At 45.1% G+C, this 17,512-nt stretch overlaps 1 protein-coding gene across 1 annotated transcript in view; it reads right to left on the minus strand.

Moving 5' to 3' along the window:
* The window catches only part of LOC124792512 (protein singed wings 2), a 129,018-nt gene that overhangs the window by 15,476 nt on the left and 96,030 nt on the right, over positions 1 to 17,512 (minus strand). The window contains exons 7-8 of the mRNA XM_047257950.1: positions 10,489 to 10,761; positions 1,428 to 1,517 (exon numbers count right to left, since the gene is read on the minus strand). Coding sequence (XP_047113906.1) covers positions 1,428 to 1,517; positions 10,489 to 10,761 — 363 coding nt within the window. The remainder of the gene's footprint in view (positions 1 to 1,427; positions 1,518 to 10,488; positions 10,762 to 17,512) is intronic.

Genomic DNA, 17,512 nt, shown 5'->3' on the forward strand with positions numbered 1-17,512 from the left:
TTCGGATAGTACAAAACAAATGTTTACGTTTGCCTTTATGTCGTGAAGGCGGTATGCAATATCTGAAACATTTTCTCGTGCGGTCTCTAATGATGACATAGGCCCCTTCTGAGTGAAATGATGCACTTGTGGAGATGAAGAGGCTGTGATGCTTCCTGACATACTTTGAACAATAATCAGTAACGCTACGAAGTACAACCCTTTGATTTATTACGTTTATAGAGCAACAGACACAAACGACAGATTTTAGGGGACTAAAACGTAAAAACTCAATGCAATAATTGGCGAAGAAAATTATTAAGTGTCTGATTAAAATTAAAGAAGAACTGCTCCAGGTGTCGAAACAGTATGGTATCATACGTTGTCACCTAAGAGTAAACGTAGCGATAATGTGACTTAATGCAGCGAGTGGAATTTTGAAATGCAGGCACTTTAATTACACAAATGAAAACCTGAAATAATACGTGCGTATTTGCTATAGTAGCACGAAACCTGTGATGCATCATATAAACCAAACATAAGGGCAACAAAACATCCACTTACGCCTCAACACAAACTTCGGCTGCGAATAGACTCGCTGTCTTTACGAGAGCTGACGGTTGTAGTAACCCCCTTTTCATTTGGAATTCCGATCACTGTCTACGGCAAGACTTTAGCTGACGTGATGAAGAAATAACAGCCTAAATATAGAAAACACATGCTCACAAGTGGATTGTTAAAGTATCTACCTTAGTTCTTAAACGTATGTACAACTGCTGGGATAGAAGGTGTGGAGCAACCACTGTACTCACAAAGCCTATGCGCCCACGGTTTCCTCGTGTTTGGTGTGTTCGGCGAAGAAAACCTTTGCACCACAGATAAAATATGAGGCAGTGCACTGTAAGAATTATAAAGTGTGAAATATCTTAATTTCTTCATTTCATCACACACGATATGTACAGTTTCTCTTGCTTGCCTGTTGTTACTGTCGTTTGGCGAAATTTTTATTGTTAATTGACAAGTCAAACGCTTTGCAATGCTTCACTAATTTCATTTAATATCTGTGACGTGTTTGTGCTGATCTAACTGCTTACGCAATGAACTTTACAGTGCACCGTACACATATTTGTTTATTGATTAAAAATAATTTTGTATACGTTTTCTGAAAAATGAAAGCAGTTAACCAATACAGTTTTGCTATGATGATGCAGTTCTGTTTCATGGATACGGACACAGAGTGGAGGAATATGGTTCTGTTCAGACAAAAGTAACAAACGGGAAATAGTTTATTTTGCATGTAAATATGTCACACGTTTTCCAGATTACAGTCACGTAGAGTTTAGAAAAGTGGAGAGCGCAGTTAATACGGAAACGTGCTTTTAAGAAATCGATGACTGTTGGATGGCTTTTAAATGGCGTGCGTAAGATATATGAGGTGTGATGCTTACCTTGACATTGGCATTTTCGTCGCCATCGATGTTCTGGCATCGAATGTCATCCAGATCTGTGACCAGCTTCGAATACTTTAGCAGTAGCACCTGAGAAAAGGAGATCAGAACAATTAATGGGAATCGCTTTACGGGGCAACTGGCTTACAAGAAATCGTCCCTTTCGTAAGTAAAGTAAAGCCATATGACATTGGTGACGGGAAGACATTGAAAGGCAGGTTGAGCAACCTAATTTTAAAATTTTTCCTGTCCTTCACCTACAGTGACATCTTTTCTTCGCGAAATGCTAGAGTCGTGTGTTGAAGTGTATTTTATAAGTCTCCGTGACTGTAATGGCTGTGTGTTTTGTGTCGTGTCATGTTTGTGCTGCCTGAAGAGGAAAAACGGGAGTGGCTGAAAACCCAGTGCCGGCACATAGTCTATTCCTCTCGAATAGTACCGAGCTTAACGTTCCTGTCCGACAGACAGATCATCAACCGTGTCACATGTCCTCACTTCATGAGACACTGTGGAGAGACTTGGAATTTAATCCAGGACACTGACGCAAAGTCTTGTGATCAGGGACTTTACGCCGCCATCCATCTTCCCCTTTGACTTAAAGGCAAAGGGAAAGCAGCCAGCGGCACGTAGCCTATAGAAGCGTTTATCCATCCAAGTGCCGCCCACGTCCGACGTTGCTTAACTTCGGTGATCTCACGAGAACTGGCGTATGCAACGAGGCGAGAGCATTGGCTCTCCATAGATAATGGATCCCAACTTAAAATAACGCTTATCTTCCTCTCTTTTCTTAAGGAACAGATTATAATATTTGCGCCGAACATCTGCACCACGCTGTGCTCTTACCGTATAGCATCGACGAGTAGATACAGAAAAAATAGCTTTATACGAAAGAGATAACTAGATATCAGCTGATAACATTTCCATATTTTATGCAATTGAAAAGTGATCTCTGCACTATCGGTTAAGTACTCGACCTCTGTAAATGTTTGTATAACAATTTACGACGTCAGTGATCGCTTAACTGCATATAAAATCCTCTAATTACCAGTTATGGCAAACAGTGCCATCTTCAGGTGCGACGAACTCCACTACAGAGCTTCGTAAAGGTACACAAAAAAAAGTTAGGCACTTAGAATGCCATGGAGTCAACTAAAATATTTCAGTGAAAATACACCCTGTCGTCACATGATAAATACACATCAGCGATCACTAATTCATTAAATTATTACACAAATGTGAGAAGTTACAACAGCCCATTTGCAATGAGTGCAATGAAATTGAATTGCGTAACGGACGTACGTACGAACATAAGGGTGGATGGTTGGGGTAGGGATGTATAGGGGAAACTGGTCGTAAATATTACAGAAAAAGTCCTCTAAAACTAAATAAATTGAAATCATAATTCCAAAAAAACTACAACAAAATATGACAATTGGCTAATTTTCTCTTACCAAACAACGTAAAAGGTTTGGGAGTTTTGTGGAAGCCGAAAATGTTTCCATTTTATAACAGCAGCGGAATACAATATGTGTAAATGACAGGTATTTGGCGTTTGCATGTGCTGTGGCTGTTTGTGTGTACATGTTCCTCCCGCCTTAAAAGTATGTTACAGTTACAGTTAACAGGCTTGAGAATCAGTTTCCCTCCTGTATATTTTGCCAGCGTTGGTTGGAATATCAGGGGAAATACTATACCGAGCTGGACGTTAGCATTAGGATAAGAACGGTGCAGTGACTAAGACAGCACAGTTGTAATTGTGAGGAGCATAGTTCGAATCCCTTTCTGGGCCATTCTGAATTATGTTTTTCTTGGTACACGTGAAACGCATCAGGAAACTTTCGGTATTATTCCCTGAACAAGACACGGCTTCTTACATATCCCATCCTGATCTAAGTGGACCACAGGCCTGTCCTGCTTCTTGCAACTTTGATGTTACTTTAAACAGTTAACTTTCTTTATTCCTTGTTATAACTGCTGCTTGCATTGTAAATTTATAGTTTGAGTGGTGAGAATGATAAGAGTCATAGAATTAACTCGTTACTTTTCCTAAGTCTCTTTCTTTTCTCCTGTTTCAAAAGCGGCATCATTCGCATTTTGTCAACCATCTACGAGAAGTAAACATGGCATTTGCTAATACTGTAAAGCTTCCCTCTACTATTTGATTCGTTCGTTCTTAAGTCGGAACGTTTGCTTCATTTTTAGTGTCCACCCAAAAATATATCCGCTTCTGCATGTAATGTATGTATTCACTGCAGGGAAATTGCGGTTTACTTGTTGATTACCGGGTGGTTTCCGACCAGTTATTCTCCCCGTACTTAAACGTAGCGGAAAGGATATTTTTGGTCATGTAGTTCTTTTTTAAGACTCTGCACAGTTCTACTCGTTTCACTGATAAGCCATGGGCTTAAATGTCATTGGAACTGTCAGAAATCACACTAGAACCACTGAAAAATAGCAATTCGAGACTGATATCAGTAGTTGCTGAATTTAACATTTCACCCCGTGTTCACCCTCAGTCCCACCCATAGGAACGTGCCGGCCGAAGTGGCCGTGCGGTTAAAGGCGCTGCAGTCTGGAACCGCAAGACCGCTACGTCGCAGGTTCGAATCCTGCCTCGGGCATGGATGTTTGTGATGTCCTTAGGTTAGTTAGGTTTAACTAGTTCTAAGTTCTAGGGGACTGATGACCTCAGCAGTTGAGTCCCATAGTGCTCAGAGCCATTTGAACCATAGGAACGTGTGTCTTAACGCTGCAGTAATTTTGTCCAATCAGTAAGTCATGTATGTGGCAGATGTAATTGAAATTTAACATGGCGATACCAAGTAAGTCTTATGTCTTATTTTTACAGCCGCGTGTTTTAAGGCGTCTTGTCACGGTCCGCGTGGCTTCCCCCCCCCCCCCCCCCTCCCTCCCAAAAAGAACCCGTCGGAGGTTCGAGTCCTCCTTCGGGCATGGGTGTGTGTCTTGTCCTTTACTTAAGTTAGTTTAAGTTAGATTAAGTAGTGCGTAAGCTCCGGGAGTGATGACATTTTATTTTTACCTACATTCCCCTCCACCCCGCGCCGTTCCCCAACGAAGTGTGAGGGGATAAGGGGAGAGGGGAGCTAAGACCATTAAGACAGCAAGTCACATATGTCTCCCGTTTGATAGAAAGCGTCCCTGGTGTTCCAGATTTCACACCATGATATTCACCTTCATCCTCGTATGTGGGAGCGCTAGAGATACGTAACTCTTGTTTCTTGCCAGATGTTGAAATCACAGGTGTATTAAATTAGCCTGAAACTATGTTATGTTTTAATCTACTCACAAACGTGTATCCATTTGTATGTATACACTACCTGTTAAAACGATCGGGATACCGCTACATAATGCGGAACTGGGCAGTAGCTGTCACGATAGATGGACCCGTCAGTGTGCAAGGAGGTGGGAGTATTACGTTGTCAGTAAGGAATTTGTAGTGTCACCGCAAGGCACCACACTTGCTAGGTTGTAGGCTTCAAATCGGCCGCGGTCCGTCAGTACACATCGGGGCCGCGAGTCGCCACTGTCGACGTAGCAGACCGAGCGCCGCCACTCGGCTGGTCTTACGAGACAACCTAGCGCACTGCCCAGTTCTACAGCCGACTTTAATACGAATGATTCACTTGTTATAGTTTCAGAGATCTCATTTGCAGTGTCGGTAGTTAGCATAGCCTTCAGCTAAGTCAGTAGCTGCGACCTAGCCAGGCGCCACATGCAGTTTATGCATTGACAATTTATCTATATGCGTGAACCAATCAGAATTCTAAAGAAGTATTCGCAGTTGAGTCTATAAATGCACTTGTAAATGTTGTACAAAGTCAAGATCGACGTTCCCCGCTGATGCTGAATTAAAGCTAAGTATTTAATTGTGTTCCTGTCTAACAACTTTCTAATCACCTAAGATGTTCCAGATACATCCCGTCAAGTATAGTTCATTGATCCTCACGTCAGCCTACGTGATCAAAACGTGCAATTAATGGCCACACCTCGTGATAGGACTAAGAGTCAAACTGCGTGACTCAGCCCGGTCACCCTTTTTCCATAACGCCCATAGTTCCGCCTCATACATAGCAGAAACAGTAACAGCAGAACGCGTCGCTCAGGAAAACTCAGGAACTTCTGAAGTGGACTAGTCACTGGATGCCAACAGGGTAACAGATCAATTAGGGACATTTCATGCACTATAAAGCTGCCCAAGTGGACTGCTGGTGATGTGATTACGATGTGGAAGCGCGAAGGAACAACCACAGTGAAACCAAGACAAGAGAGACCTCATGTAATGAGCTGAGCGTTAAGGAGGGTGATTGTAAAAAATTTCTTAAAATTAGCGGAAGGTGTCACCCGTAGGTTTCAAAGTACTGCCAGCAGTCCTGCTAGCAAATGGCTGTTCGCAGGAAGTTAAAAGGAATGGAGTACAATAGTCAAACAGCTTTTCATAAAGCCAGTTATTTCTGTAGTCAATGATAAGCGACGCTTGAAGTCGTGTAAAGAGAGACACCACTGGATAGTAGAAGGCTGGAAACGAATGAGCTGGAGTGCCGAATCAAAGGTGGTGCTGTTATGGTATCTCAGTGTTGTTGCGATTATGGTGTGGTCCTGTTATTGTGCTTATGAAAGGTCTAAGTGCGGAAGGATATGAACATTTTTTTACAGAATTGTGTACTGCGTGCAACTGGGGAACAGTTCGGAGACGATGCTTGTTTGTATCACCATGACGAAGCATCCTTTCATGAAGCATCATCTGTGAGGCAATGGTTTGTGGACAATAGCACTTCTGAAAAGCACTGCCCCACCGGGAGTCCCGATCTGAACCCAATGGAACACCTTTAGGATGAGTTACAACGTCGACTTCGCTGCAGATCCCAGCGTTCGATATTACTACCTCCTTCTGTTTCGGCTCTTGAGGAACTATGTGCTGCTAGCCTTTCACAAACATTCAGGCTCGCCATTGAAAGTGCCCGTAACAGAGTTTAACCCGTCATAAAGGCTAATGGGGGATGCACCTCACATGTAACATTGTGTGTAACAGGCGTTCTTCCTAGTTCCCATTTCCCTTGGGTATGTGTAGTGCAACATTCTGCGCAGCAACAGCAGCACGTCGTGGAAATGGTGCAATGTAGTCCTGTTACCACTAACAGATTTCCTAATACGAGGGTTGGAACTTAAACAGTGACAACTATTTATTCACAACCGATACAAAAGAGTTACATGTTTGCACCTGCTACTGTCCTTCAAAGTAGGCACCAGCGTTGTGTAGAACCCGTTGCCAGCGATGTGGAAGGCGTAGTATTCCGTTAGCAGAGCCTGTTCTGTTGATGGTGCGAATGGAGCAGTCTAAAGTTATGGTGATTCTCGTGTACGACTGTGATGGTGTCATCCTAACGCATTACGTTCTTCCACGGCATACCGTCAGTGCACAGAATTACTGTTCGTTTTTGGAGCATCACCTGCGACCAGCTTTGCGAAAGAAGCGGCGACACTTTCTGTGCAACCCATCCATCATTTTGCACGACAATGCGCGGGAGCATACACCGCAAGCTGTGGCTGCTCTGTTCGGTTGATGGGACTGGAAAGTACTGTAACATCCACCATACTCCTAACACTTAAGTCCTTGTGACTGATTTGATTCCGAAGATGAAGGAACCACTTCGTGGCATTCGCTTCAGAAATGTTACAGAGATTCGACAGGCAGTAGACCGCTCCATTCCCACCATCAACAGAATAGGCTCTGCTGACGGTATACAACGCCCTCCACATCGCTAGCAACGGGTTCTACACAACTCTGGTGATTAATTTGAAAGACAGTAACAGGTGAAAACATGTAACTCTTTTGTATCGGTTGTGAATAAATAGTTGCCACTATTTAAGTTCCAACGCTAGTATGTATACGAGTAAGATGTAAAAAGAATGGTACAGAGAAATTTCGAGGCTAGTAGAGGGTGATTTGAAGAACAAACTGACATTAGAGACACATGTGCGCAATCGTCATCCAACGACGCTACAGAGTGTCGAAGTTATAGGAATGAGCACCTATTACAAAGGGGCTAGGCCTTAGGCAGCAAACTTGAATTTGTTCGTTGATAGGCTGCAGGCAGTGCTGTGACAAGTGCGAACACGTTCGATGCCATCTAGCGCCCATTGGGAGAAGTTACACGTGCAGTCCGTTAGTGGAACATATACAGGTTGTTTATAAATGAATATCGGGGATTTAACGCTTAATATTTATAATATTAAACTTACAGTTATAAATGATCTTTCAAATGAAAGAGAAACACAAACAGTTTTACCAAGAACCATATAAATGTTCAATGTTAGCACCATTTGTCACACAGCACACATCAAGTCTGCAGCCGAGTTCTTCCCAAACGTTGATAAGTGTGTCTTCAGTGATTGTAGCAACAGCTGCTTCAATTCTGTTTCTTAATTCAGTGAAGTCTGCTGGTAGCGGAGGCACACAATCCTTGATGAAGCCGCAAAGGAAAAAGTCGCATGGCGTTAGGTAGAGGGAATGTGGGGGCCACGCAAAGCATGCCCTGTCATTGGGTCCCTTGCGGCCTATCCAGCGCTTGGGTACAGTGAAGTTCAACCAATCGCGTACTTCGCTATGCCGGTGAGGTGGCGCACCATCTTGCTGGAAAATGAAGTTCTCTGCCTCATCTTCTTCCAACTGAGGGAAGAGCCATTTCTCTAGTGTATTAAGGTAAGAAGTGTCAGTTACAGTAGGTTCACCAAAAAAGAAAAGCCCATAAACTTTCCGCCAGGATACGGCACAAAAAACACTTTAGGGGAATCTCCTTGCATTTGTACCACCTCGTGAGGATTTTCTGAGCCCCAAATGCGCACAATGTGAGTGCTATCATCTCGAATAAGGTGAAAGGCCGATTCATCACTGAAGACAGCACGATCCAGAAAATCTTTATCGTCATGAAACAACGTTTCGTTTGCGGAGTTGGCACATAATCCATGGTCTGCCGGCTTTAGAGCCTGTAATAACTGTAAACGGTAAGGACGTAGTTGTATGCGTTTTATTAAAACTTTCCAAACAGTCGACACGGGAACTTGTAATTCATGACTAGCCTTCCAGAGCTACGAGTGAACGACTCTCTCACTCGCTCAACAGTCTTTTCTCTAAGTCTTGGTCGTCCTGTGCTCTTCCCTTTACAAAGGCAGCTAGTATCTTCAAATTGATGATACCATCTACGAATGTTATCATCACTTGGAGGATCAAAAAAATGGTTCAAATGGCTCTGAGCACTATGGGACTAAACATCTGAGGTCATCAGTCCCATAGAACTTAGAATAACTTAAACCTAACTAACCTAAGGACGTCACACACATCCATGCCCGAGGCAGGATTCGAACCTGTGACCGAAGCAGTCGGGCGGTTCCGGACTAGAGCGCCTAAAACCGCTCGGCCACCGCGACTGGACTGGAGGATCACAACCGAATTTGAGCCGGAACGCACGTTGCACAGTAGCTACAGATTCGGTCTTTGCAAACTGCAAAACACAAAACCCTTTCTGTTCACTAATCGCCATCTTCGCTACTACCGCTGTCTGGCGGATTGCAGCGGAAACATTGCGCGCTGCCCATGCGTACTGGTGCCAAACACAAGTGTTTGAATTGCTCTTTCATTTGACATATCATTTATAACTGTAAGTATAACACAAAAAATACAGGGTGATCAAAAAGTCAGTATAAATTTGAAAACTTAATAAACCACGGAATAATGTAGATAGAGAGGTAAAAATTGACACACATGCTTGGAATGACATGGGGTTTTATTAGAACGAAAAAAAAAAACGAAGTTCCCAAATGTCCGACAGGTGGCGCGTGAAAGATCTCTTGCGCGCGTCGTTTGGTGATGATCGTGTGCTCAGCCGCCACTTTCGTCATGCTTGGCCTCCCAGGTCCCCAGACCTCAGTCCGTGCGATTATTGGCTTTGGGGTTACCTGAAGTCGCAAGTGTATCGTGATCGACCGACATCTCTAGGGATGTTGAAAGACAACATCGGACGCCAATGCCTCACCATAACTCCGGACATGCTTTACAGTGCTGTTCACAACATTATTCCTCGACTACAGCTATTGTTGTGGAATGATGGTGGACATATTGAGCATTTCCTGTAAAGAATATCATATTTGCTTTGTCTTACTTTCTTATGCTAATTATTGCTATTCTGACCAGATGAAGCGCCATCCGTCGGACATTTTTTGAACTTTTGTATTTTTTTGGTTCTAATAAAACCCGGTGTCATTCCAAAGATGTGTGTCAATTTGTACATCTCTATCTACATTATTCCGTGATTTATTCAGTTTTCAAATTTATAGTGACTTTTTGATCACCCAGTATATCATAAAGCGTTAAAACCCTGATATTCATTTATAAACACCCTGTATTTTCTGCTGATGGGGTGGCCTAGTTGCATGTACTGCACTGTAGCTTGGCCGCTGTGTAGCGTCGTCTAATGACCTTTGCGGACAACGGCTGGTACCATCAATTTGTTACTTAACAAGCTCCTCGAAGAGTGCTGCAATCTTTTGTTACACCACTTATATTTTGCCCTCCATTTTCCCGTTTCCTTTCGCCCTCATCTTCTTCAGCTGTCACAAAAGTGCTCCACGACGGAAGCGGCAGCCTGGGCACGTGCGTAGACTGCTACGCCCTATTTACGCCCTGCAGTTTGAAGACTTCAGTCATGTGGGTGGCATTAATGTGTTCACTGAAACTTCCTGGCAGATTAAAGCTGTGTGCTGGACCGAGACACGAACTCGGGACCTTTGCCTTTCGCAGGCAAGTGCTCTACCAACTGAACTACCCAAGCACGACTCACGCCCCGTCTTCACAGCTTTACTTCCGCCAGTACCTCGTCTGCTACCTTCCAAACTTTACAGAAGCTCTCCTGCGAACCTTGCAGGACTAGCACTCCGGAAAGAAAGGATATTGCAGAGACATGGCTTCGCCACAGCCGGGGGGATGTTTCCGGAGTGTGGAATGTGTTCACTGTTTCCGAGACGAGAGGGGCGGGTCGGCACGTACCTGGAAGGGAGGCGTGACGTGGCAGTCGCAGAGCCAGGGGTTGTGGCCCAGGGCGAGTCGCAGCGCGTTGCCGTTGTGCTCGAGCGCGTCGTCGAAGGCGTAGGCGGGCAGCTGCGAGAGGCGGTTGCCGCGCACGCTGAGCGCGCGGAACGTGGACAGCCAGCGGGAGCCCTCCAGCTCGTCCAGCGAGGACACCTCGTTGTCGTCCAGCTGCACGTCCAGCACGCGCGGGTAGTGGCCCAGGCCGCGCGACAGCCGCGACACGTCGCGGATCTGCGGGCAGCCAGCACGCGTTCTCTCACACGCTCCACTCCATCTACCGGTACTACACTCGTGCTCATAAATTAAGGATAATTGCAGAATGTCGTGCCCCACAACGAGGCACTATACAAAACTGGCGCTAATAGCATAGGCACGTAGGGAACACACACGACAGCGATCTGTAAGACCACGGTATTGGTGATAAGTTGAGAAAACCGTCCCGAAACACACGTGCTACAAAACGCCACTGGGTTTCCTACGCATCTACCCCGACATCAATATGGGATATGAACACCTTTCACACGTACACAGGCCGCACAGCAGGTTGGCATACTCTGGATCAGGTGGTCGAGCAGCTACATCTACATCTACATACATACTCCGCAAGCCACCTGACGGTGTGTGGCGGAGGGTACCTTGAGCACCTCTATCGGTTCTCCCTTCTATTCCAGTCTCGTATTGTTCGTGGAAAGAAGGACTGTCGGTATGCCTCTGTGTGGGCTCTAATCTCTCTGATTTTATCCTCATGGTCTCTTCGCGAGATATACGTAGGAGGGAGAAATATACTGCCTGACTCCTCGGTGAAGGTATGTTCTCGAAACTTCAACAAAAGCCCGTACCGAGCTACTGTGCGTCTCTCCTGCAGAGTCTTCCACTGGAGTTTATCTGTCATCTCCGTAACGCTTTCGCGATTACTAAATGATCCTGTAACGAAGCGCGCTGCTCTCCGTTGGATCTTCTCTATCTCTTCTGTCAACCCTATCTGGTACGGATCCCACAACGCTGAGCAGTATTCAAGCAGTGGGCGAACAAGCGTACTGTAACCTACTTCCTTTGTTTTCGTAGTGCATTTCCTTAGGATTCTTCCAATGAATCTCAGTCTGGCATCTGCTTTACCGACGATCAACTTTATATGATCATTCCATTTTAAATCACTCCTAATGCGTACTCCCAGATAATTTATGGAATTAACTGCTTCCAGTTGCTGACCTGCTATATTGTAGCTAAATGATAAGGGATCTTTCTTTCTATGTATTCGCAGCACATTACACTTGTCTACATTGAGATTCAATTGCCATTCCCTGCACCATGCGTCAATTCGCTGCAGATCCTCCTACACTTCAGTGCAATTTTCCTGTTACAACCTCTCGATATACCACAGCATCATCCGCAAAAAGCCTCAGTCAACTTCCGATGTCATCCACAAGGTCAATTATCTATATTGTGAATAGCAACGGTCCTACGACACTCCCCTTCGGCACACCTGAAATCACTCTTACTTCGGAAGACTTCTCTCCATTGAGAACGACATGCTGCGTTCTGTTATCTAGGAACTCTTCAATCCAATCACACAATTGGTGTGATACTCCATATGCTCTTACTTTGTTCACTAAACGACTGTGGGGAACTGTATCGAACGCCTTGCGGAAGTGAAGAAACACGGCATCTACCTGGGAACCCGTGTCTATGGCCCTCTGAGTCTCGTGGACGAATAGCGCGAGCTGGGTTTCAAACAGTCGTCTTTTTCGAAACTCATGCTGATTCCTACAGAGTAGATTTCTAGTCTCCAGAAAAGTCATTATACTCGAACATAATACGTGTTCCAAAATTCTACAACTGATAGACGTTAGAGATATAGGTCTATAGTTCTGCACATCTGTTCGACCCCCCTTCTTGTAAACGGGGATGACCTGTGCCCTTTTCCCATCCTTTGGAACGCTACGCTCTTCTAGAGACCTACCCTGCTGGGGTATAGCCTCCCATTCTTCCACCAGTGCCTGTCTGAGCTCCCGAAGTGTCCTAGGGGTTTGAAGACGTGCAGCGATACGTCGACCGAGAGCATCTCAGACGTGCTCGATGGGGTTTAGGTCTGGAGAACAGGCAAGCCACTCCATTCGCCTGATATCTTCTGTTTCAAGGTACTCCTCCACAATGGCAGCTCGGTGGGGCCGTGCGTTATCATCCATCAGGAGGAAGTGGGACCCACTGCACCCCTGAAAAGGCGGACATACTGGTGCAAAATGATGTACCGATACACATGACCTGCTACAGTTCCTCTGTCAAAGGTATTCAGGGGTGTTCGTGCACCAATCATAATCCCACCCCACACCATCAAACCACGACCTGCATACAGGTCCCTTTCAAGAACAAGCCGTTGGTATCTGTTCCTGGTTCACGCCAGATGAAAACCCGGCGAGAATCACTATTCAGACTATACCTGGACTCGTCTGTGAACATAACCTGCGACCACTGTTCCAATGACCATGTACTGTGTTCTTGACACCAGGCTTTACGGGCTCTCCTGAGAGCAGGGGTCAGTGGAATGCACCCTCCAGGTCTCCAGACGAATAAACCATGTCTGTTCAGTCGTCTGTACACTATGTGTCTGGAGACAACTGTTCCAGTGGCTGCAGTTAAGTGGCTGCAGTATGGTCCGGATCAAGGCTACCTGCAGTACTCCGTGGCCGTCTGCCGGTACTGATGGTGAGATATCGGTCTTCTTGTGGTGTTTTACACTGTGGGCGTGCTGTAGCGCCTCGACACGTCTCCTGTCTGCTGTAATCGTTCCCATAATCATGAGATCACAGTTTGTAGCACACGGAGGGTCCGTGCTACGACCTGCTGTGTTTCACCAGCCTCCAGTCGCCCTAGTATTCTACCAATCATAACGTAATTACTGTGTGTTCTTTGAGCCATTTTCAACACGCAGTCACTATTAGTACGTCGGAAAATGCCTGCATACTTACTCGCTGCACTCTACTCTTGACATAAACCGACACACTTCTGCATATGTGGACTGCTGCCAGCGCCACCGTGCGACGACCACAGGTCAAATGCATCGCATGGCCATACCCCGAGGTGATTTAAACGCGCAAACCGCCCACCAGACCGTTGTTTCCCCATGTACCAGCGTTATTCTTAATTTATGAGCATGAGTGTACATCCGAAATACTGCTGCCTCTTTACCCAAACATAGGATTCTCATTTTAAATACTAAAACTCTGCACTTCCAGCAGAAATGGTCAATGTTCAGGGAGATGACAGGAATGCTTATTTGAAGCGAAGAAGTTTATATGGACATAATCTCTATTCCGGATCGTTTCCGAGATACAACACATGTAATGTACATTTGTTTTTGGGCTAGAGACGCGCTCGTACGTGCTTTATCCACCCAATTTCTTTGACAGCTTATTCTAGCCCAGCCTACCTCGTTGCGTTCAGCCTCTTTTCTCGGGATGCCTTTCTGCCACTAAACTAGCCTGTTGAAAGCACAGTTGTCAGTGGTGTGTTGTGAGGTAAGTACACTACTGGCCATTAAAATTGCTACACCACGAAGATGACATGCTACAGACATGAAATTTAAGTGACAGGAAGAAGATGCTGTGATATGCAAATGATTAGCTTTTCAGAGCATTCATACAACGTTGGCGCCGGTGGCGACACGTACAACGTGCTGACATGAGGAAAGTTTCCGACCGATTTCTCATACACAAACAGCAGTTGACCGGTGTTGCCTGGTGAAACGTTGTTGTGATGCCTCGTGTAAGGAGGAGAAATGCGTACCATCACGTTTCCGACTTTGATAAAGGTCGGATTGGAGCCTATCGCGATTGCGGTTTATCGTATCGCGACATTGCTGCTCGCGTTGGTCGAGTTCAATGGTGTTAGCAGAATATGGAATTGGTGTGTTCAGGAGGGTAATATGGAACGCCGTGCCCGATCCCAACGGCCTCGTATCTCTTGCAGTCGAGATGACAGGCGTCTTATCCGCATGTCTGTAACGGATCGTGCAGCCATGTCTCGATCCCTGAGTCAACAGATGGGGACGTGTGCAAGACAACAACCATCTGCACGAACAGTTCGACGACGTTTGCAGCAGCATGGACTATCAGCTCGGAGACCATGGCTGCGGTTACCCTTGACGCTGCATCACAGACAAGAGCGTCTGTGACGGTGTACTCAACGACGAACCTGGGTGCATGAATGGTAAAACGTCATTTTTTCGGATGAATCCAGGTTCTGTTTACAGCATAATGATGATTGCATCCGTGTTTGGCAACATCGCGGTGAACGCACATTGGAAGAGTGTATTCGTCCTCGCCATACTGGTGTATCACCTGGCGTGATGGTATGGGGTGCCATTGGTTACACGTCTCGGTCACCTCTTGTTCGCACTGACGGCGCTTTGAACAGTGGACGCTACATTTCAGATGTGTTACGACCCGTGGCTCTACCCTTCATTCGATACCTGCGAAACCCTACATTTCAGCAGCATAATGCACGACCGAATGTTGCAGGTCCTGTATGGGCCTTTCTGGATACAGAAAATTTTCGACTGCTGCCCTGGCCAGTACATTCTCCAGATCTGTCACCGTGTGGTCAATGGTGGCCGAGCAACTGGCTCGTCACAATACGCCAGTCACTACTCTCGATGAACTGTGGTATCGTGTTGAAGCTGCATGGGCAGCTGTACCTGTACACGCCATCCAAGCTCTGGTTGACTCAATGCCCAGGCGTATCAAGGCCATTATTAACGGCCAGAGGTGGTTGTTCTGGGTACTGATTTCTCAGGATCTATGCACCCAAACTGCGTGAAAATGTAATCATATGTCAGTTCTTGTATAATATATTTGTCCACTGAATACTCGTTTATCATCTGCATTTCTTCTTGGTGTAGCAATTTTAATGGCCAGTAGGGTAGATCGAGGGACTGAGCACATTGGTTAACTGTGGCTGTGCACGCAATGACTAAAATGCCACACCTCTACAATAAATAAGACTATGCAGATGTGGTATATGTTTACGGAACCTGCGATGGTACTGTTGCTTTCGGAAAATACAGTCTGTGCTTCCCGACATGTTGAGTTCCTGATCGTATAGTATTTTTACCAGAGTTTTCAGAACATTGCATCAGACACGTGTTGTTCCAAGTTCCCGTTTTCCTTATGAACGTGTAGTTTGACAACTCACTGTTGAAGTGGAGCAGCGTAGTCCTATTATCAGTACACGACCACTTTCTGCATGTATCAAGGTCCCACGAACACAAATATGGGCAACATTATATTCGGAAAACTTGAACCCATTTCACATATAGCGGGTCTGCATTCTTCATAACAGCGACAATGCCAATCGACTCGACGATTGCCATTGACCCAGTGACAATATTCACGTACTTCCATTGACACTATTCACTGATGCAGCTACGTTTACACTGCAGTGATTGGAATCAAAAACACAGGTAATAATCATCGACGTTTGCAGGCAAGTCCACACGCTTTAGTAGAAACCAATTTCCAAGTTCGTTTTTCGATCAGTGTTTGGCGTGGCATGACTGGTAATGTGTTGAAACGTGCTCTCATTTTAAATGGACGAACCACGGAAAGAATTACTTGGATTTTTTAGAAAATTCCGTTGTTGGCCATCTTGAGGCAGTTTCTTTGGGCACGCGAACTTGAATGTATTTTCGGCATGATGGGGCCCATTCAGTTTTTACCAGACGCGTGAGGGAACATCTCAATCGCATTTATCCTAACCGTTGGATTGGTCGTTTTAGTACAGTTAACTGGCCACCAAGATTTCCCGATCTCACGCCATTAGATTTTTGCTCACGGGATTGGATGAAGTCTCATATATACAAAGAAAAGCCGGATGCGCGAGATGAAACATTTGGTTGCAACATGGACGCTGCTGCCCTCTTCAGGGTACGTGCAGGGGCACTGAGACAAGTATCACAACTCTTTCTTCCAAGAGTGCACAAATACGCTGAAGCTGACTGTGGGATATACAAAAAAAAAAATGGTTCAAATGGCTCTGAGCACTATGGGACTTAACATCTGAGGTCATCAGTCCCCTAGAACTTAGAACTACTTAAACCTAACTAACCTAAGGACATCACACAAATCCACGCCCGAGGCAGGATTCGAACCTGCGACCGTAGCGGTCGCGCGGTTCCAGACTGAAGCACCTTTAACCGCGTGGCCACACTGGCCAGCGTGGGATATACAAACATTTATTATGAACCGTACAATAGCTGTAATGTGACGCGTACGTAAATGCTTAGAGGTGAAAGCGTTAAAAATGTGTAATTTTTCAATTGATACTTTGTAAAATTCATGTTGTAATGTTTACTAACTGTTGTACGTGTGTAAACTTGACAATGTGTTACATAAAGGGATGGCTATACGGTAGGCTTTTGCCCCGAATACTCGTGCATCGAATCGGAAGCTTGTATCCATGGGCAGAGTTTCCCTGCAGCGAGACGCTGATGCCGCACAGAATTTCTCTTGGGGCCTCTTGTTTACAACTGTGAAACCGGGTCACGTGGAGCATCCAACGTTTCACCACGAATGAATATTTTTGCACTTAACCTTAGAATTAACAATTTCTAACGCTCCAACCGATTCAACAAACGACAACTGAAATGATAGCACTGCTCTATAGCTTTCATCCCTGAAAGCTCCATATGCCTATTTATTTTATTGCTTGATTCATTGCGTTTCATATCTTTTTCATTATGCAAATGTTTGTCAGAATATCATATCCCCCAAAATAACATAGCAACTTATGCAGCATTAATACCACATGTCATACTTGAGTATTTATTTAATATGTTACTATTTTTGCCAATAACTTTATTTAAAGATGATTACAATTGATATTATGAAACATATGTAATTTAAGAAGTGGACAGACGTATGTGTTGGCCGAGACCACTACTGAAAAATGGCAAGAGACACTTCTATCAAGCAGTCACAAATAATTG

The sequence above is a fragment of the Schistocerca piceifrons genome, chromosome 1 (assembly GCF_021461385.2).
Source record: "Schistocerca piceifrons isolate TAMUIC-IGC-003096 chromosome 1, iqSchPice1.1, whole genome shotgun sequence".
In the NCBI taxonomy this organism is placed as follows: Eukaryota; Metazoa; Arthropoda; class Insecta; order Orthoptera; family Acrididae; genus Schistocerca; species Schistocerca piceifrons.